Below are 22,322 nucleotides of genomic sequence, written 5' to 3'. Positions count from 1 at the left end.
CCCTCTCCACCCCCTCCCCTCTCCACCCCCTCCCCTCTCCACCCCCTCCCCTCTCCACCCCCTCCCCTCTCCACCACCCCCACCTCCCCTCTCCACCACCCCCACCCCACCTCCCCTCTCCTCCCCACCCACTCCCCCAGTGGCCGCGTTACCTCCTCTGACGCCGACCCTCCTCCTCTTCGTCCCCGCAAACCAGCTCCAGCGTTTGCGCCACAAGCGAGCCCGTGGCCTCTGCCCATTGGCGGCGCCGCCTCTGTTCCCCGGCGCCCTCCCCCTCCCCCTCCTCCCCGGCAGCCCCGCCCACAGGCAGGCCCGGCCAATCACAGACGCCCCCGTCCCCCTCTGCTCCGGACCCCACGTGGGAAAGCAACCAATCAGCAGCCGCTCTCTTGCCCCGACCAATCACCGCAGCCACGTCCCCGGCGGTTCCGACCAATCACACCACATGAGCTCCTCACCAATCAGCAGCCGCTTTCTATCCCCGCGGCCAATCACCGCCGCCGAATCCCCGCCGAATCACACCGCACCCCCTCGGCCAATCACACGGTTGCTTCGCTCCCCCCCCCCTTACTGGCCCCACATGGGATCCCCACCAATCAGCAGCCGGTCTTCTGTTCCAGCCCCGCGGCCGGCCCGGCCAATCACACGCTCGACCCCCCCCCCCCCCGCCGGGCACCACGTGGGATCCCCACCAATCAGCAGACGGCCTGCTGTCCCCGCCCCGCGGCCGGCCCGGCCAATCACCCGCTCGACCCCCCCCCGGGCACCACGTGGGCTCCCACCAATCAGCAGCCGCGGACGCCTGAGTACTTGGATCAATCCGATCACACCTCGTTTCTTTCAGAACAACATGAACAGCCCCCTCGCCGTCCTCCCACCAACAAAACCCAACCAAAACAACAAATAAAAACCGCAAGTGGGCTACGTTGCAAACTACACTGTAGTTTTTTAACAAATACAAATAATCAGGGCTTTCGCCCCAAGTCGGTTTCCTAGGCAACGTCGCCACACGCCGCCTGTCACTGGTTGGGGAGGAGGCGGGACGCTGACGTGGGGCGGGACGCTGACGTAGCGGCGGAACGCTGACGTGCAGGCGGGACGCAGACGTGTTCAGTGTCGAAGGGGGGCGGGACAGGGGGAGGGGAGGGTCGGGAAAGGCGTGGCGATGACGCAGCCTGGGCGGGGTGATAACGTTGGGGCGGGGCGATGACTTTTGAGATGGGGCGGGGAGATCGCCGACGTAGGGGGGCGGGGCGACGACTTTGATGCGGGGTGCCCTCCTGCGGGGCGGTGACGTCACGGGCGGTGACGTCAGGCGCGGGGAATCGGGTGGTGTCGTCAGGCGATGACATACGGGGAGGCGAAAGGCCGGGCGGGGTTGGGCGGGGCGCTGACGTGAGGGGGAGGAGCGCCGACGTTGGGGCTTGGGGAGGGGCGATGGCCATTGAGTTGGGGCGAGGCGCCCTCCTGGCTGTGACGTCATGGGCGGTGAAGTCAGGGGCGGGGAGATGGAAGGGGCGGCGACGTGAGGGCGGGTTGGAGCACCGACGTAGGGGCGGAGGTAGGGGCGTGTGAGTCGGGGCGGGGCGCCCTCCTGGTAGGGGTGGTGACGTCATGGGCGATGACTTATGAGTTAGGGCGCGGCCGCCCACCTGGGGGGGTGGGGGTAGGGGAGGTGACGTTACGGGCGGTGACGTCAGGGGCGGGGCGGAGCTCCGACGTAGGGGCGTGGCGATGACGCTGGGGCGGGGAAGGGGCGGAGGTCAGGGGTGGAGAGCTGAGGGAAGGGGGGAGGGGCAGTGACGCTGGGGCGGGGAGGAGCGCCGACGGAGGGGCGGGGCGATATGGCAGGGGCGGGGAGAGTCGGTGACGCAGGGCCGGGGGGGGGGGGGGGCGGTGAGGTCAGGGGCGGGGAGGAGCGCCGATGGAGAGGCGGGGCGATGACGTCAGGGGCGAGGAGGAGCGCCGACGGAGAGGCGGGGCGATGACGTGAGGGGCGAGCACCGACGTAAGGGCGGGGCGATATGGCAGGGGCGGGGAGGAGCGCCGACGGACGGGCGGGGCGATGACGCAGGTGGGGAGGGGCGGTGACGCGTCAGTATTAAGCGCGGGAGGGGCGAGGGGGCAGGTGCGGCACGTGCCTCCCGCCTTCCCCTCCCTCAGGTGAGCGGCCGCCAGGTGATGGCGACGAGCCCGCGGCCTCCAGTCAAGTCAAGCCAGGGCATGGAGGATGGAAAATGAAGAGGGGGAAGGGGATGGAGGATGGAGGATGGGTGCTGATGCTGCAGCATGCGGGTGGAGTGCTCACTGTGTGAGTTGGAGGGTCCACACTGGACCTTCCTGAGGGGGAGGGGAGGAGAGGAGGGGGAGGGGGAGGGGGAGGAGGAGAGGAGGGGGAGGGGGAGGGGGAGGGGGAGGGGGGGATAGAGAGAGAGAAAGAAAGAACAACAACCAAGGTTGTCCCATTTTAAAAGAGAGTTAGATAAAGCTCTAGGGGCCAGCATTATCAAGGGATATGGGGAGAAGGATGAGAGGGGATCTTATCGAAACGTATAAGGTTATTAAGGGGTTGGACACGTTAGAGGCAGGAAACATGTTCCCAATGTCGGGGGAGTCCAGAACCAGGGGCCACACACAGTTTAAGAATAAGGGGTCGGCCATTTAGAACGGAGATGAGGAAAAACTTTTTTAGTCGAGAGAGTTGTGAATCTGTGGAATTCTCTGCCTCAGAAGGCAGTGGAGGCCAATTCTCTGAATACATCCAAGAGAGAGCTAGATAGAGCTCTTAAGGATGGCGGAGTCAGGGGGTATGGGGAGAAGGCAGGAACGGGGTACTGATTGAGAATGATCAGCCATGATCACATTGAATGGCAGTGCTGGCTCGAAGGGCCGAATGGCCTCCTCCTGCACCTATTGTCTATTGTCTATTGAAGGTTACTGATTGTGGATGGTCAGCCATGATCACAATGAATGGTTCGAAGGGCACTTATTTTCTATATTTATATATTTATACTTTTCTATTTCCAGCGGGGTGTTTCCTAAAGTAAAAATGCACCAGATAGCCCAGCGCTGTGGGCGGTTGTGCAGTAAAAAGCGGGGGGAAAAATCTTGTAGGGGTTGAGTAGACTGGGACGGGTTCAGAGAAGATTTGCCAGGGTGTGTAGGAAAGAACTGCAGACGCTGGTTTGGTTTAAATCGAAGGTAGAACACAAAATGTCGGAGTAACTCTGCGGGACAGGCAGCATCTCGGGAGAGAGGAAATTGGTGGCGTTTCAGGTCGAGAGCCTTCTTCTGACTAGGATTTACCAGGATGTCGCCAGGACTAGAGTGTCTGAGCTGTAGGGAGAGGCTGTGCAGGCTGGGACTCTATTCCTTGGAGCGCAGGAGGATGAGGGGTGAGCTTACAGAGGTGTATAAAAATCATGAGAGGAATAGATCGGGTAGACGCACAGGGTCCCTTGCCCAGAGTAGGTGAATCGAGGGCCAGAGGACATAGGTTCAAGGTGAAAGGGAAAAGATTTAATAGGAATCTGAGGGGAAACGTTTCCACACAACGGGTGTGTGGCTGAGCTGGCAGTGGAGGTAATTGAGACAGGGACTATCTCAACGTTTAAAGAAACAAGTGTGTGGATCGGACGGGTTTGGAGGGATATGGACCAAGTGTGGGCAGGTGGTACTAGTGTAGCTGAGATGCGTCGGCAAGTTGGGCCAAAGGGCCTGTTTCCACACTATATCACTCTATGACTGACTCCATGAGGAGTTTGCAACTGCTCTTAGATGTTTTGACTCCTTATCAGTTACTGCCTAAACTGCAGCATTGTTTGACTTTAAAATGATGTGGATTTTCTTTCTTTTTTTTTTTGGAATTGAGATGCTGTTGGCAAAATCAGCATTTACTGCCCATTGAAATGAGACAAGGTGCTGGAGTAAATTAGTGGTATTGGTTTTTTTTTACAAAGGGTGGTGGGTGTACGGAATGAGCTGCTGAAGGAAATAGTTAAGGCAGGAATTATTTAAATGTTTTAAGAAACATTTATACAGGTATGTGGATGGGATAGGCTTAGAGGGATATGGGCCAAATGTAGGCAGGTGGGATTAGTGTAGATGAAACATGTTGAAGGTATTTATTCACAAAATGCTGGAGTAACTCAGCAGGTCAGGCAGCATCTCAGGAGAGAAGGAATGGGTGACGTTTCGGGTCGAGACCCTTCTTCAGACTAATGTTAGGGGGGGCGGGACAAAGGAAGGATATAGGTGGAGACAGGAAGACTGGGAGATCTGGGAAGGGGAGAGAGGGACTGAGGAACTATCTAAAGTTGGAGAAGTCAATGTTCGTACCGCTGGGCTGCAAGCTGCCCAGGCGAAATATGAGGTGCTGTTCCTCCAATTTCCAGCAACATGTTGGTTGGCATGGGCAGGTTGGGCCGAAGAGCCTATTTCGAGAACGGTCTGACTCTACGATCACTGGAGATTGTGGACGGGTGATGTTTTGGGTCAGTACCCTTCAGATCCTTCTAAAATCAGTCTGGCCTGAAATGTCACCTATCCACGTTCTCCAGAGATGCTGTCCGACCTGTTGAGTTGCTCCTGCGTTTTGTGTCTGCTTATGTAACTTTAATTTGGTAGCTTGAGGTGGATTTTCTTTTTTTTTTGGAATTGAGATGTTGGCCAAGCAAGCATTTACTGCCCAATGCAAGCACATAAAGTGCTGGAGTAAGAATGGGCGATGTTTTGGGTTGAGACCCTTCTTCAGACCCTTCTCCCCCTATGAAGAAGGATCCTGACCTGAAATGTTGCCTATCCATGTCCTCCAGAGATGCTGCCTAACCTGATAGGTCACAAAGTGCTGGAGCAACCTGTTGTTTAACTTTAAATTTGAGGTGGGTTTTTACTTGCTTTCATCTTTTGGAATTGAGATTTTGTTGGCCTAACCAAGCATTTTTTCCCTTCCTTGGCTGCCCTTCAGAAGGTGGTTGAATTACCTTCACTAACTAGTGAAGGAGCACCTACAGAGTGGAAGTTCCAAGATTTAGACGCAGAATAGATTTGGCACATAGGTGTATAAAAATCATGAGAGGAATAGATCGGGTAGACGCACAGGGTCCCTTGCCCAGAGTAGGGGAATTGAGGGCCAGAGGACATAGGTTTAAGGTGAAAGGGGAATGGATTTAATAGGAATCTGAGGGGAAACGTTTCCACACAATGGGTGTGTGGCTGAGCTGGCAGTGGAAGTAGTTGAGACAGGGACTATCGCAACGTTTACAACGCAGGAATGGGCCTTTGGAACTTATTGTTTGTGCTGAATGTGATGCCAACTGATCTTATCTGTCTGTGCATGATCTGTACCCCTCTATTCCTTGCACTTCCATGTGTCTATCTAAAAGCCTGTTGGGTGCCACTATTGCATCTGTCTCCACCGTCACCCCCGGCAATGAATTCCAGGTACCCACTACTACCCTCTGTGTAGAAAAACTTCCCCTGCGTGTCTCCATTTAACTTTCTCCCTCACGCCTTATTGCCTTGCCCTCTAGAGTTGGACATTTCCACCCTGGGAGGGAGAAAGGTTCTATGCCTAACCTATCTACCTGCACCTCCTTCAGGTGAGACAGAGGTTCACCTGCACCTCCTCCAACTTCATCTATTGCATCCGCTTCTTCAGTCTGATGAAGGGTCTCGACCCGAAACGTCACCCTTTCCTTCTCTCCTGAGATGCTGCCCGACCTGCTGAGTTACTCCAGCATTTTGTGAATAAATACCTTCGATTTGTACCAGCATCTGCAGTTATTTTCTTACAGAATCCTTCTTCCTCTTCCTTTCCTCTGCCTTTTGTCCCCTTCCCTCCCCTTCGTGCCTAGAATTTTCCTATTATCACGTCCCTATTTCCTCCTGCCCTGGTCCCCTTCCTCCCATTCCATCTATGTCACTCCCTATGACTTTACATTTAGCTCCTTGTTTTATCTGGCACCCTCTTGTCTCCTTCTCCCGTCCAGTTTTGTCCCTTACTTCACCCGTCGACAATCTATCCCTCCTTGCCTGTAACCACCTATCACTTACCAGGCGCACCCCCCAACCTCTCTTTTCCAGCTTTCTTCCCTTACTGCAAGCGGAAAAGGTTTGTGACCCAAAACATAGAAACAAGGAACTGAAGATGCTGGTTTACACCAAAGAGAGACACAAAATACTGGAGTAACTCAATGGGTGAGGCAGCGTCCCTGGAGAACATGGATAGGTGATGTTTTGTTTAAACATTGCATGGGTGGGGGGTAGGAAAGGACAAAGCATGGCAGGTCATAGATGAAGGTAGACACGAAATGCTGAAGTTAGTCAGCGGGTCAGGCAGCATCTCTGGAGAGAAAGTACAGGTGATGTTTTGGGTTGGAAACCTTGAATGCAGGCCGGAGGGGTTTTGATATGCTGATGGTCGGGCAATGGTCAGAGATGAACGTACACAAGGAGCGAGACAAGGATGAGAGAGATACAAAATGTTGGAGTAACTCAGCGGGTCAGGAAGCATCTCTGGAGAGAAGGGATTGGTGACGTTTTGGGTCGAGAAACCACCTTCAGACTGAAGAAGGATCTCGACCCTAAACGTAGTCTGAAGAAGGGTCGCGACCTATTCCTTCTCTCCAGAGATGCTGCCTGACCCACTGAGTTACTCCAGCATTTTGTGTCTACTTCAGTGTGCGTACTGTTGGTCTTTCCTGACCCATTACGTTGCTTAGTTTAAGATAGGCACAAAATGCTGGAGTAACTCAGTGGGGCAGGCAGCACCTCTGGAGAGAAGAAATGGGTGACATTTCGGGTCGAGACCCTTCTTCAGACACGTTGTTTAGTTTAGTTAGTTTCGTTTATTATTGTCACGTGTGCAGAGGTACAGTGAAAAACTTTCTCACAGTGTAAGGAGGAACTGCAAATGCTGTTTTACACTGAAGACAGCCACAAAATGCCAGAGTAATTCAGTGGGTTAGGCAGCATCTCTGGAGAGAAGGAATAGGTGACGTTTCGGGTCAGGACTGCTTCAGACTGACAGTCAGGGGAGAGGGAAATTAGAGATTCAGAAGGGTGCAAAGAGCTTGTAAGGTGTGAAAAGGACAGATCAAAGCAGACGCTGATCAAGGAAATGTACAATGGTTCATTGTTGGCTGAGGAGTAGTTGATAACGAGGTATCACAAAATGCTGGAGTAACTCAGCGGGTCAGGCAGCATCTCAGGAGGGAAGGAATGGGTGATGTTTCGGGTCGAGACCCTTCTTCAGACTGATGTCAGGGGAGGGGGCAGGGCAAAATAGGATGTAGTGGGAGACAGAAAGAAAGTGGGAGAACTGGGGAGGGACAGAGGAACGATCTGAAGTTAGAGAAATCAATGTTCATACCGCTGGGGTGTAAGCTGCACAAGTGAAATATGAGGTGCTGTTCCTCCAATTTGCGCTGGGCCTCACTCTGACAATGGAGGAGGCCCAGGACAGAAAGGTCAGAGTGGGAGGGGGAGTTGAAGTGCTGAGCCACCGGGAGATCAGGTTGGTTAAGGCGGACTGAGCGAAGGTGTTGAGTGAAACGATCGCCGAGCCTGCGCTTGGTCTCGCCGATGTAGAGAAGTTAACATCTGGAACAGCGGATACAATAGTTGTTACGATAATGAGGTATACCTTTTCTGCCTTTTTTTTCCCCTGGCTCTTAGTCTGAAGAAGGGTTTCGACCCGAAACGTCACCTATGCCTTTTCTCCAGAGATGCTCTGATCCACTGAGTTACGCCATCTTTTTGTCCATCTTTGGTTTAAACCTGCACCTGCAGTTGCTTCCTATACTTTCGCTTCACTGCTTCACTTATGTCTGTCCACCCCCCCCCACAAATGCTGCCTAACCCACTGAATTCCTCCAGCACTTGGTGCTTTGCACTTAGTCTACACTTGGTTTAGCTGAACGAAGGAGCTGTAACTCGGATAGTAAGTTACAGATAGTGAAGATGGTTGTGAAAAATTGGTCGATTGGTCAGATGGGCTGAGGAATGGTTGATGGAATTTAATTGAGAAATGTCAGGTATTGCATTTTGGGAAGTCTAACGTGGGCAGGACCTACACAGTGAATGGTAGGGCTATGGGGATGTTGTAGAGCAGAGAGATCTAGGAGTACAGGTGCATGGTTCTTGGCCTTCGTCAGTCAGAGTATTGACTATAGACGTTGGGAGGTCATGTTGCAGTTGTATAAGACGTTGGTGAAACTGCATTTAGTGTATTGTGTTTTGTTCTGGGTTATAGGAAAGATGCTGTCAAGATGGAAAGGGTGCAGAGAAGATTTACGAGGATGTTGCCAGGACTAAAGGGTGTGAGCTATTGGGGGAGGATGAGTAGGAAGGGACTCTATTCCCTGGAGCGCAGGAGGATGAGGGGTGATCTTATAGAGGTGTATGAAACCATGAGAGGAATAGATCTGGTAGATGCACAGTCTCTTGCCCAGAGTAGGGGAATCGAGGTCCACAGTACGTTGGTTTAAGGTGAAGGGGAAAAGATTTAAACTAGTAAACCTACGCCCTCAACAGCAAGAATATCCTTCCTCAAATTTGGAGACCAAAACTGCACACAGTACTCCAGGTGTGGTCTCACTAGGGCCCTGTACAACTGCAGAAGGACCTCTTTGCTCCTATACTCAACACCTCTTGTATTGAAGGCCAACATTCCATTGGCTTTCTTCACTGCCTGCTGTACCTGTTTGGAGGGATATGGACCAAATGCAGGCATGTGGGACTAGTGTAGCTGGGGCACGTTGGCCGGTGTGGGCAAGTTGGGCCATAGTGTCTGTTTCCACACTGTATCACTCTGGCTCAAGAACTGTAATCGTGACCTGATGTTGCTTCTCTTCCCAACAGACCACCCCTGACTGCCTTCGTTTACCATCATGAGGCACCACCAGACCCCCGCACAGAATCACTCCTCGGTCACCATCCAGGTGAAGCCAGGTGTTTCGAAATTGTCGCGTCAGAGCCTGGACTTGGTGCCTCGGAAGCAGCGGTTACAGGAGAGGGGTGAAGGGGAAGGCAGCAAGATGTCGAAACTTTCAAAAGAGCCTCCATTTGTAATAAAACACCAAGAGTTGGACGCCTTCCTTAAGCTGCTTGGTATGTTGAGTAAATTCCTTATTCCTCTCAATTTTAGTTTAGCTTAGAGATACAGCGCGGACACCGAGTCCACACCGACCAGCGCATTAACACAACCCCACACACACTAGGGTCAATTTGCATTTATACCAAGCCAATTAACCTACAAACCTGTACGTCTTTGGAGCGTGGGGGGAAACCGAAGGTCTCGGGGTAAACCCACGTAGGTTTACCCACCCCAGTAAATGGAGATTTAGGGGAGAGCACCAGTAAATGGGATTTAAGTGTGGACAGCAGTAAATGGGGAATTAGTGGTGAGGAATTAGGGGTATCTGTGTCTTCAAATTGGTTAATTGGCTTCAAAAAAAATTCCCCTCGTGTCGGGAGTGGATGAGTAAGTGGGTATGGGGAGAGGGCAGGAACGGGGTACTGATTGAGAATGATCAGCCATGATCACATTGAATGGCGGTGCTGGCTAGAAGGGCCGAATGGCCTCCTCCTGCACCTATTGTCTATTGTCTATAGGTCACTGGGAGAATGCACAAACTCCCTACAGACAGCATCCGTGGTTAGTATAAGAAAATAGCTGCAGATGCTGGTACAAATCGAAGGTATTTATTCCACAAAATGCTGGAGTAACTCAGCGGGTCAGGCAGCATCTCGGGAGAGAAGGAATGAGCGACGTTTCGGGTCGAGACCCTTCAGACTGATGTCGGGGGGGACGACGACAAAGGAAGGATATAGGTGGAGACAGGAAGATAGAGGGAGAACTGGGAAGGGGGAGGGGAAGAGAGGGACAGAGGAACTATCAAAAGTTGGAGAAGTCGATGTTCATACTGCTGGGCTGCAAGCTGCCCAAGCAAAATATGAGGTGCTGTTCCTCCAATTTCCGGTGGGCCTCACTATGGCACTGGAGGATGCCCATGACAGAAAGGTCAGACTGGGAGTGGGAGGGGGAGTTGAAGTGCTCGGCCACCGGGAGATCAGTTTGTTTAACGCGGACCGAGCGCAGGTGTTGAGCGAAGTGATCGCCGAGCCTGTGTTTGGTTTCGCCGATGTAAATAAGTTGACATCTGGAGCAGCGGATGCAATAGATGAGGTTGGAGGAGGTGCAGGTGAACCTCTGCCTCACCTGGAAAAGACTTGGTTAGGATCCGTGGTTAGGATTGAACCTGGGTCGCTGGCTCTGTAAGGCAGCAACTCTACCGCTGCGCCACCGTCCCGCACGCTGGTGTTTGCTGCTCTGGATTCTTACTCTTCTGAAGTCTCGCACTCTGAAGATGGGTGTTAATTGATGATCCCCGTGAGTCACCTAATGGGTTTAATGTTCTGCATCAAATCTCTGTTGACCAGCAATTACTGTTGTATTCTAAACCACACCGCTGTTACTTGCAGATGACGATGTGATTCAGGACTTCCTGTGGATGGACAGTTGCTGTAGAATTGCAGACAAGGTAATTGTTCATAAATCTAATAGTTCATTAGGAATATAGGAAGGAGGCCATTTCTGCCCGAAGATAGACACAAAAAGCTGGAGCAACTCAGCGGGACAGGCAGCATCTCCGGAGAGAAGGAATGGGTGACGTTTCGGGTCGAGACCAGGCCTGAAACGTCACCCATTACTTCTCTCCGGAGTTGCTGCCTGTTCCGCTGAGTTACTCCGGTTTTTCGTGTCAATGGTTTAAACCAGCATCTGGATTTCCTTCCTACGCAGGTCAGTTCTGGCCTTGAGTGCCTATGTATAGCTCTGAGATGTAACACAGCCATCTGTGCAATGGCATTTTCCCCCTCATCACCTTCCTTCCTTAGGGAAAAGGAACGCAGTGCTTTTGGTAATAGAGTCAAGAATGTTTTATTGTCATGTGTTTAGTTTAGAGAAACAGCACGGAAACAGACCCTTCAACCCACCGAGTCTGCGCCGACCAGCGATCCCCACACACTAACACTATCCTATATTCCATTCCTATATCCCATTCCTTCTCTCCTGAGATGCTGCCTGACCCACTGAGTTACTCCAGCATTTTGTGATACCTTTGATTTGTACCAGCATCTGCAGTTATTTTCCTAAACACTATCACACGCACAGACAGACACAGACGCGCACACACAGACGCACAGACAGACGCACACACGCACAGACACACACACACACACACACACACACACACGCATTTTACCAAAGCCATTAACCAACAAACCTATACATCTTTGGAATGTGGGAGGAAACCGGAGCACCCGGAGAAAGCCCACGCAGGTGACAGGGAGAGCATACGAACTCTACAGACAGCACCTGTGGTCAGGATGGAACCTGGGTGTCTGGCGCTGTGAGGCAGCAACTCTACCGCTGTGCCACTGTTCCAGAAACAAGGAGTCACGGCCCCTCTTTCTCACCCCCACCCCCACCCACCCCGGCACATTAGGGGATCGATGCGAACGTGGCACAGGCCCTTCAAGCCACAAAGTCTGTGCCGAACATTGTGCCAACGCCATCACGTATCTAGCCCCACGTACCCTGTACCCCTCCAGTTCCTGCCTGCCTGTCCAATCTATATACTAAAACTCTTTTGTTTGTTTGTTCCTGTTTGCAGCCAAAACGGTGCACTATAGCTCGACTATCTTAGGCCCAACTTACTCACCGTCGTTCCTTTGGTGCTAATGGAAGAGGTTTCATTGAAATCGGTGTTATATTTTTAAAGTTATTCACATTTTAAAGTTTAAATCTATCTCCTAGGGAGGGAGGGGGGTGGAGGGAGGGAGGGGGTGGAGGAGGGAGGATAAGGGGGGTTGAGGGGGATGGGGAGGGGCGGAGTCAGGGTGGAGGTGGGGGGGGAGAGGGTGCTGTACCAATGCAGGAGAGGTTTGGGCCCAACGGGTCCACTTGGTCTAGTGGTTTTTTAAATGCTTCATGTATCTGCTTCAATCACCACCCCTGGCAGCATGTTCGAAGCACACCACGCTCTATTTAAAAATAAGACGTGTCCACACATATTAGTTTAGTTTATTGTCACGTCTACCAAGGTGCAGTGAAAATATTTTGTTGCATGCTAACCAGTCAGTGGAAAGACTACATTACAATCGAGCCATCCACAGTGTACAGATACATTATAAAGGGAATTTATTCACAAAATACTGGAGTAACTCAGCAGGTCAGGCAGCATCTCAGGAGAGAAGGAATGGGCGACGTTTCGGGTGAGTCTGAAGAAGTGTCTCGACCCGAAACGTCGCCCATTCCTTCTCTCCTGAGATGCTTTTATCCACTTTGGCGGCAAGAACAGGAAAGCAGAGTATTACCTGAATGGTGACCGATTAGGAGAGGGGGAGATGCAACGTGACCTGGGTGTCATGGTGCACCAGTCATTGAAGGCAAGCGTGCAGGTGCAGCAGGCAGTGAAGAAGGCGAATGGTATGTTGGCATTCATAGCAAGAGGATTTGAGTTTAGGAGCAGGGAGGTTCTACTGCAGTTGTACAGGGCATTGGTGAGACCGCACCTGGAGTATTGTGTGCAGTTTTGGTCTCCTAATCTGAGGAAAGACATTCTTGCCTTAGAGGGAGTACAGAGAAGGTTCACCAGATTGATCCCTGGGATGGCGGGACTTTCATATGAAGAAAGACTGGATAGACTAGGCTTGACTTGCTGGAATTTAGAAGACTGAGGGGGGATCTTATAGAATTCTTAAGGGGTTGGACAGGCTAGATGCAGGAAGATTGTTCCCGATGTTGGGGGAGTCCAGAACCAGGGGTCACAGCTTAAGGATAAGGGGGAAGTCTTTTAGGACCGAGATGAGAAAACATTTCTTCACACAGAGAGTGGTGAGTCTGTGGAATTCTCTGCCACAGAAGGTAGTTGAGGCCAGTTCATTGGCTATATTTAAGAGGGAGTTAGATGTGGCCCTTGTGGCTAAAGGGATCAGGGAGTATGGAGAGAAGGCAGGTACAGGTTACTGAGCTGGATGATCAGCCATGATCATATTGAATGGCGGTGCAGGCTCGAAGGGCCGAATGGCCTACTCCTGCACCTATTTTCTATGTTTCTATGCTGCCTGACCTGCTGAGTTACTCCAGCATTTCGTGAATAAATACCTTCGATTTGTACCAGCATCTGCAGTTATTTTCTTACATTATAAAGGGAATATCGTTTAGTGCAAAATAAAGTCTGATCAAGGATAGTCCGAGGGTCTCCAATGAGATAGTAGCTCAGGACCGCTCCCTAATTGTTGACAGGATGGGGCAGTTAACTGATCACAGCCGGGACGAAACTGTCCCTGAGGTGTGTGTTTTCACACTTTTGTACCTCTTGCCCGATGGGTGAGGGGAGACGAGGGAGTGACCGGGGTGAGACTGGTCCTTGATTATGCTGCTGGCCTTGCTGAGGCAGCGTGAGGTGTAGATGGAGTCGAAGGGAGGGAGGTTGGTTTGCGTGATGGTCTGGGCTATGTCCACAATTAGCTGCAATCTGTTGTCCTGGACAGTGTAGGCCCGGGCGCCGCCTGACGGAGGTTGCATAGCAACCCGCCTCCCAGCCCGGGCGGCCGCCATTGGTGGAGCGGGGAGCACGTGGCCGCTGGCTGGGTGAGGTCACGTGGGGCGGTGACGTCACCCTTTGTCCCTTATTTGGGAGTGAGGAAGTTGGCAACCCTAGCTACCGGTGTTGGACAGGTGGTGGGGGGGGGGGGGGGGTGGTGAGAGGGTGAGAGTTTACACTCATCTCATCCACCTCTTGATCTGTCAGACACAAAATGCTGGGGTAACTCAGCGGGACAGGCAGCATCTTTGGAGAGAAGGAATGGGTGACGTTTCGGGTCGACTGGAAATGTCACCCATTCCTTCTCTCCAGAGATGCTGCCTGTCCCGCTGAGTTCAACATTTTGTGTCTATATTCGATTTAAACCGGCACCTGCAGTTCTTTCCTCTGCTCGTTATCTGACAGCCCTGCTCTCTTTCAGTATTTGATGGCCATGGTCCTGACTTACTTCAAACGGGCAGTCCTTCACACAAGCGAATACTCGAGGATAAATTTCTTTGTGGCGTTGTAAGTATATAAAGTGTGAGCGCTGGCGGGTGGATCTCGGCTCCCATTGCCGAGGCAGGCCTGCCATGTTAGGGTTGGGTTTATTATTCTCACCTGCACCGAGGTACAGAGAAAAGCTTTGTTTTGCCTGCTACCCAATCTGATTATACTGCACATAAATACAATCAAGTCAAACTCAAGTATAATTTGAAGATGGACACAAAATGCTGGAGTAACTCAGCGGGACAGGCAGCATCTCTGGAGAAAAGGAATGGGTCGAGACCAAGTTGATGGATCTTTTTACGGTGGAGATGGACAGATTGTTGATTAATAAGGGTGTCGGGGGTTATGGGGAGAAGGCAAGAGAATGGGATTGAGAGGGAGAGATAGATCAGCCATTATTGAATGGCGGAGTAGACTTTTTAGATTTTTTTTTTTAGATTTTAGAGATACAGCGCGGAAACAGGCCCTTCCGCCCACCGGGTCCGCGCCGCCCAGCGATCCCCGCACACTAACACTATCCTACACACACTAGGGACAATTTAAAAAAAAAAACATTTGCCCAGCCAATTAACCTACAAACCTGTACGTCTTTGGAGTGTGGGAGGAAACCGAAGATCTCGGAGAAAACCTACGCAGGTCACGGGGAGAACGTACGAACTCCGTACAGACGGTGCCCGTAGTCAGGATCGAACCTGAGTCTCCGGCGCTGTAAGGCGGCAACTCTACCGCTGCGCCACCGTGCCGACTTGACGGGTCGGCATGGGGGATCTGCCGGGGGGAACAAAGAAGGACCCAGCATGGGGAGGATCGCCGGGGGGGGGGGGGGGAGAGAGAGAACAAAGGAGCACAGGATACTTTGTCAGCGCCCTTTATGTGGCGACTCTTTGCATACATCGGGTAGACAATAGACAATAGCTGCAGGAGGAGGCCATTCGACCCTTCGAGCCAGCACCGCCATTCAATGTGATCATGGCTGATCATTCTCAATCAGTACCCCATTCCTGCCTTCTCCCCATACCCCCTGACTCCGCTATCCTTATGAGCTCTATCTAGCTCTCTCTTGAATGCATTCAGAGAATTGGCCTCCACTGCCTTCTGAGGCAGAGAATTCCACAGATTCACAACTCTGACTGAAAAAGTTTTTCCTCATCTCAGTTCTAAATGGCCTACCCCTTATTCTTAAACTGTGTGGCCCCTTGTTCTGGACTCCCCCAACATTGGGAACATGCTTCCTGCCTCTAACGTGTCCTTCTAAATTCCAGTGTATACAAGCCTAGTCGCTCCAGTCTTTCAACATATGACAGTCCCGCCATTCCGGTAATTAACCTAGTGAACCTACGCTGCACGCCCTCGTATGCAAAACAAAGAATTTTCACTGACTTGACATAAAGTATTCACTCACTCACTCACTGCCTCTCATTCAATGACCTAATTCTGCTCCCAGAACCTATAAACTTGTGCCACTCCGAGACATCACCAGGCCATTGTGATCCGCTCTGTCCCGCAGGTACCTGGCGAACGACATGGAGGAGGACGAGGAGCAGTACAAGTACGAGATCTTCCCGTGGGCGCTGGGCGAGAACTGGCGGAAGCTTGTCCCGAATTTCCTCAAACTCCGGCTGGACCTCTGGGCTCAGATGAACTACAGGGCAGCCGTGAGCCGCCACTGCTGCGAGCAGGTGAGCTTCCGACGTCGGTAATGGTCGCCGCAGCCTGTGTTAATTAACAATTCGGCTGAGGGGATTGAAGGCCCTGTGGCCAGGTTTGTGGATGACACGAAAATAGGTGGAGGGGCAGGTGGTGTAGGGAAAGCAAGGGACTTGGACAGGTCGGGAGAGTGGGCAGGGAGAGTGGCAGATGGAATATAGTGTGGCAAAGTGTGGGGTCGTGCATTTTGGCGGTAGGATTAAAGGCGTCGTCTTTTTTCCAAATGGGGAGAGAATCCGGACATCAGAGGTGCAAAGGGACTTGGGAGTGCTGGTGCAAGATTCCCAAAGAGTTAATTTGCAAGTCGAATCTGTAGCAAGGAAGGCAAATGCAATGCTAGCATTTATTTCAAGGTGGCTAGAATACAAAAACAGGGATGTAATGCTGAGCCTCTCTAAAGCTGCATTTAGAGTATTGTAAGCAGTTTTGGACACCATACCCCTGGAAGGATGGACTAGCTCTAGATAGGGTCAGTAGGAGGTTTACAAGAATTATGCCAGGAATAAGTGGGTTAACATATGAGCTTTTGAAGGTTCTGGGCCTGTACTCACTGGAGTTTAGAAGGATGAGGCGGGAACCTTATTGAAACTTGCCAAATAGTGAAAGGCTTGGATACAGTAGATGTGGAGAGGATGTTTCCACTAATGGGAGAGTCTGAGACTAGAGGGCACAGCCTCAGAATTAAAAGACATTCCTTTAGGAAGGAGATGAGAAGCAATTTCTTTAGTCAGCAGGTGGTGAATCTGTGGAATTCTTTGCCACAGAAGGCTGTTGAGGCCTTGTCAATGGGTATATTTAAGGCAGAGATAGATAGATTCTTGATCAGTATGGGTGTTAGGGGTTATGGGGAGAAGGCGGGAGAATGGGGTTAGGAGAGAGAGAAAGATCAGCCACGATTGAACCTCATCTACTGTATCCGCTGTTCCGGGTGTCAACTTCTCTACATCGGCGAGACCAAGCGCAGGCTCGGCGATCGTTTCACTCAACACCTTCGCTCGGTCCGCCTTGACCAACATGATCTCCCGGTGGCTGAGCACTTCAACTCCCCCTCCCAGTCTGACCATTCTGTCCTGGGCCTCCTCCATTGTCAGAGTGAGGCCCAGCGCAAATTGGAGGAACAGCACCTCATATTTTGCTTGGGTAGTTTACACCCCAATAGACAATAGGTGCAGGAGGAGGCCATTCGGCCCTTCGAGCCAGCACCACCATTCAATATGATCATGGCTGATCATTCTCAATCGGTACCCCATTCCTGCCTTCTCCCCATACCCCCTGACTCCGCTATCCTTAAGAGCTCTATCTAGCTCTCTCTTGAATGCATTCAGAGAATTGGCCTCCACTGCCTTCTGAGGCAGAGAATTCCACAGATTCACAACTCTGACTGACAACGTTTTTCCTCATCTCCGTTCTAAATGGCCTACCCCTTATTCTTAAACTGTGGCCCCTGGTTCTGGACTCCCCCAACATTGGGAACATGTTTCCTGCCTCTAACGTGTCCAACCCCTTAATAATCTTATACCTTTCGATAAGATCTCCTCTCATCCTTCTAAATTCCAGCGGTATCAACATTGACTTCTCTAACTTGCTTTCCCTCTCTCTCCCCTCCCCTTCCCAGTTCTCCCACTGGTTTTAGTGTCTCCAACCACATTCTATCTTTGTCCCGCCCCCTCCCCTGACCAGTCTGAACAAGGGTCTTGACCCGAAACGTCCCCCATTCCTTCTCTCCAGAGATGCTGCCTGACCTGCCAAGTTACTCCAGCCTTTTGTGTCTAGATTGAACGGTGGAGTAGACTTGATGGGTTGAAAGGCCTAATTCTACTCCTATCACGTATGACCTTATGTAGTCTCTTAAAGACATTGATTGCAGGCAGTGGATTATCATCGCTGGTGTGGAATACTGAGCTAGAAACACAGTGCTAGATCAGGCAGCAGGTCAGGCAGCATCTACGGAGAGAAATGGACAGACAATGTTTCTGGTCGGACCCTCCTTCAATCTGACTTGCTGAGTTCCTCCAGCACTTTGTACCCTTTTGTCGGAAGGAACTGCAGATGCTGGTTTATACGGCAAATACACGCAGATTATTGGAATAACTCGGCGGGTCAGGCAGCATCCCTGGAGTAAAAGATGGTTTGTTGATGGTTTGGGTTGAGACCCTGGATCTCGAACATAGAGCCCTTCGGCCCACAACGTTCGTGCTGAGCATGATGCCAAGTTCAAACTGCCTGTAAATGATCCATATCCCTCCGTGGCGGAAAGAACTGCAGATGCCGGTTTATACCGAAGAAAGGCACAAAGTGCTGGAGTAACTCAGCAAGTCAGCAGCATCCCTGTAGATACAGGATGGGTAATGTTTCGGGTTAAAGTGTTTAGCAACTGGGAGATCAGGTAGGTTGATCTCCTGGTTGCTGAACACTTTAATGCCCCCTCCCATTCCCGCAATGACCTTTCGGCCCGAGGCCTCCTCCATTGTCAGAGTGAGGCCAAACGCAAATTGGAGGAACAGCATCTCATATTTCGCTTGGGCAACTCACACCCCAGGGGTATGAACATTGAGTATGTGTAGGAAAAGCCCACACTCCTGACATCAGTCTAAAGGGCCTTGACCCAAAACGTCACCCATTGCTTCTCTCCAGAGATGCTGCCTGTACCGCTGAGTTACTCCAGCATTTTGTGTCTTTCTTCAGTTTAAACCAGCATCTGTAGTTCCTTCCTACTCCACTTATTACCTGCCAGGCTTTGCCCTGTTCTTCTCTTTTCCTGCTTTTCCCCCCCACCCCCTAACATTCAGTCTGAAAAAGGGTCCTGATCCAGAATATCATCTATCCATTGTTTTACACAGATGCTACCTAACCTATTGAGTTACTCCACCACTATCTCTTTTTATAAACCAACATCGACAGTTCCTTTGCGTCTACATCTGAAGGCTACTGACCCAAAACGTCACTTAACCATTTTCTCCAGAGATACTCCTTACTCTAGCCCTGTGTCCTTTTGTGTAAACCGGCATCTGTGGTTCTGTGTTCCTCCATGTGTAAGAAGGAACTGCAGAAGATAGACAGAGAATGCAAATTTGCAGATGATACAAAGCTGGGTGGTAGTGTGAACTGTGAGGAAGATGCTATGAGGTTGCAGGGTGACTTGGACAGGTTGTGTGAGTGGGCGGATGCATGGCAGATGCAGTTTAATGTGGATATGTGTGAGGTTATACACTTTGGTGGTAAGAATAGGAAGGCAGAGTATTATCTGAATGCTGTCAAGTTAGGAAAAGGGGACGTACAACGAGATCTGGGTGCCCTAGTGCATCAGTCACTGAAAGGAAGCGTGCAGGTACAGCAGGCAGTGAAGAAAGCCAATGGAATGTTGGCCTTCATAACAAGAGGAGTTGAGTATAGGAGCAAAGAGGTCCTTCTGCAGTTGTACAGGGCCCTAGTGAGACTGCACCTCGAGTACTGTGTGCAGTTTTGGTCTCCAAATTTGAGGAAGGATATTCTTGCTATTGAGGGTGTGCAGCGTAGGTTCACTAGGTTAATTCCCGGAATGGCGGGACTGTCAGATGTTGAAAGACTGGAGCGACTAGGCTTGTATACACTGGAATTTAGAAGGATGAGAGGGGATCTTATCGAAACGTATAAGATTATTACTACTCCTGCACTTATTGTCTATTAATGCGGGTCTTTACTCCTATACTCAAATCCTCTCGTAATGAAGGCCAACATGCCATTAGCTTTCTTCACTGCCTGCTTGCTGTACCTGTGCTGTTCTGTGACCTGATTCTGACTCTTGTCTATTTCAGGTGATCGCCGCGATTCCTTCTCACTACACGTGGCACCGAGAACGCCCTGCCCACCACAGCGGTGCCACTCGGAGTTACCTTCAGAAAGAGATGGTGCCCTCGCCACCGGGCCCCAACGGGACACCTCCCTTCTGCACCCTCTGCACCCGCTCCCGCTGCTACCTGGGACTAGATCTGGACTCCTCGTCCTCTCCAGAAAGCCTGCCCTTGTTCGACAGCGACTGGCCCCAAGATCTCTTCATCCTGTCTCCGGCCACGTTGGCAGGCAATGGCAGAGAAGGTACGACCTCAATAGGGGTTTGAACGCGGGACGAGTCTTAATGGAGACCGTGACACCAAAGAGGCTTGCGTTTGAAACCTGCCTCAACACAAATTTGGTGATGTTTTCTAGTTCGGGAAAGACTGTTCCAGCTGACGGCATGTGCAGATAACAGCAACGTGCCCCACTCTCTGTCCTTTCCTGACTAACGCTAGATCACAGACTGAATACTCGCAGGTACATCTACTGACTACTTTCCTGTGCGTTTTTTGTTTTTCTCCCCTCTCGTTGAGTTTTGCCAGAATCCAACCAATCCTCTTTGAAGCGAAGGATTGCTCGAGTCAGTGACTGTTGTCTTGTTCGAGCACTGGAATGAATTGCACTGATTCCCCCGGTTCTAGTTAAGATCTCACGGGCGTTGTCTCTCGATTGTCTCCTAGAGTCACCTCACTCCACCCTGAAACCTCCCGCCTCTTAGAGTGTTGCCCGCGTTTATTGGTGACTGGGGGCTCTGAGCTCTGTGCTTGCCTCCAGGGTTTCAATGGCAGTTGGTGCTACAATGTGGACCACTGTAGTGTTTTGGGAAGGCAGGGATGCAGCAGTGGGAGGTGTGGTTGGTAACTGCGTCAGCATTTCAGTGCTTTCCCCCTACACGAGGCAGTGATCGGGCATGCACAACACTGCAGGTGGAATTAGTCAAGCGGTTTAACATGTCCGCCTAATGTTGGCTCTATTGACGTGTGCAAGAGCAGGGACATCTACCTTAAAACCTACTCTGCATTTTATGACCTGACGCACTTTATGTTTTTTTTTCCCCTCTTCCTCCCATCGCTGTGTTAAGCAGCCAGACGGGGAAGGGAGTTGTTGCTATTGGAACTTGTTACACTCAAATGTTCAGAAGCATTTGTTTGCAATTGTACGTCTATTTATTGCTGTGGAAATGAGAATATATAATGTAAAGAATAAAGATTGCAACATGAATGCGTGGGCGTCTCTTGTGAGCACCAAGCTCTCAGTTAATCGGCGATCGGAGTTGACACAAAGTAGAATGAGCTGAAGGGTCCCGACCTGAAGGGTCCCGACCTGAAGGGTCCCGACCTGTCCATTCCCTCCGGAGAGGCTGCCTGACCCGCTGAGTTCCCCCAGCACTTCGTGTTTCGCTCTAGTCGAATGCATTCATCTTCCACAGTAAAACCAGACTTGCATAGGTTTCACTCATAGAAACATAGAAAATAGGTGCAGGAGTAGGCCATTCAGCCCTTCGAGCCTGTACGCACCGCCATTCAATATGATCATGGCTGATCATCCAACTCAGTATCCCGTACCTGCCTTCTCTCCATACCCCCTGATCCCTTTAGCCTCAAGGGCCACATCTAACTCCCTCTTAAATATAGCCAATGAACTGACCTCAACTACCTTCTGTGGCAGAGAATTCCACAGATTCACCACTCTCGTCTCGGTCCTAAAAGACTTCCCCCTTATCCTTAAACTGTGACCCCTTGTTCTGGACTTCCCCAACATCGGGAACAATCTTCCTGCAACTAGCCTGTCCAACCCCTTAAGAATTTTGTAAGTTTCTATAAGATCCCCCCTCAATCTTCTAAATTCCAGCGAGTACAAGCCGAGTCTATCCAGTCTTTCTTCATATGAAAGTCCTGCCATCCCAGGAATCAATCTGGTGAACCTTCTCTGTACTCCCTCTATGGCAAGAATGTCTTGATAGGTGAGGGAATTGATTGGGACTCTAACCAGAATTTAAGGTCATAAGTGATTAGGAGCAGAATTAGGCCATTCAGCCCATCGATTCTACTCCGCCATTCAATCACGGCTGATCTGTCTCTCCCTCCTAACCCCATTTTCCTGCCTTCTCCCAGCAACCCCTGACACCCGCACTAATCAAGAACCTATCCACCTCTGCCTTAAAACTATTAATTGACTTGGCCTCCACAGCCTTTTGTGGCAGAGCATTCTACAGATTCACCACCCTCTGGCGCAGAGGTAGTGTTGCTGCCTCACAGCGAATACAACGCTGGAGACCTGGGTTCGATCCCGACTACGGGAGCTGTCTGTGTGGAGTTTGTACGTTCTCCCCGTGACCTGCATGGGTTTTCTCCAAGATCATCGGTTTCCTCCCACACTCCAAAGACGTACAGGTTTGTGGGTTAATTGGCTTGGTAAATGTAAAAATTGTCTCGAGTGGGTGTAGGATAGTGTTAGTGTGCGGGGATCGCTGGTCGGCGCGGACCCAGTGGGCCGAAGGGCCTGTTTCCGCGCAGTATCTCTAAACTAAACTAAGGTACTGGACTTTTGCAGGTTAAATGGTCAGAATCTTTGGGTAGAAAAGTCAGAGACGAGAAGCCATAGCTTTAAGGTGAGAGAGGCAAAGTTTCAAGATGATGTGTGGGCCACGTTTTTACACAGGGTAGTGGGTGCCTGGAACATTCTGCTGAAGTGGATAAA

The 22,322-nt window shown here is 51.1% G+C and overlaps 2 protein-coding genes across 6 annotated transcripts in view; one reads left to right on the top strand and one right to left on the bottom strand.

The window, feature by feature from the left end:
• Window positions 1-250, bottom strand: part of syvn1 (synovial apoptosis inhibitor 1, synoviolin) — a 57,706-nt gene extending 57,456 nt beyond the window's left edge. The window contains 1 exon segment of the mRNA XM_078427921.1: window positions 153-250. The gene's annotated coding sequence lies outside the window, so the exon portion shown is untranslated.
• A 1,288-nt stretch (window positions 251-1,538) lies between these two features.
• Window positions 1,539-20,825, top strand: LOC144609371 (speedy protein A-like). 5 transcript variants are annotated; one of them, XM_078427828.1, is made up of 6 exons: window positions 2,112-2,163; window positions 8,863-9,111; window positions 10,486-10,544; window positions 14,035-14,120; window positions 15,610-15,781; window positions 19,604-20,032. In XM_078427828.1, exons 2-6 carry the CDS (start codon window positions 8,892-8,894, stop codon window positions 19,904-19,906), a joined length of 840 nt encoding a protein of 279 aa, XP_078283954.1. In that variant the 5' UTR covers window positions 2,112-2,163; window positions 8,863-8,891; the 3' UTR covers window positions 19,907-20,032. The 5 variants fall into 5 exon arrangements, with proteins under 5 accessions (XP_078283953.1, XP_078283951.1, XP_078283954.1 ...); XM_078427827.1 differs by lacking the exons at window positions 2,112-2,163; window positions 14,035-14,120 and adding an exon at window positions 1,539-1,561 and having other exon boundaries at window positions 19,604-20,825; XM_078427825.1 differs by lacking the exons at window positions 2,112-2,163; window positions 14,035-14,120 and adding an exon at window positions 1,960-2,008 and having other exon boundaries at window positions 19,604-20,825.
• Window positions 20,826-22,322: the final 1,497 nt, after the last annotated feature.

The sequence above is a fragment of the Rhinoraja longicauda genome, chromosome 34 (genome assembly GCF_053455715.1).
Source record: "Rhinoraja longicauda isolate Sanriku21f chromosome 34, sRhiLon1.1, whole genome shotgun sequence".
Classification (NCBI taxonomy): Eukaryota; Metazoa; Chordata; class Chondrichthyes; order Rajiformes; family Arhynchobatidae; genus Rhinoraja; species Rhinoraja longicauda.
This window is presented reverse-complemented; position numbering and strand designations above follow the sequence as displayed.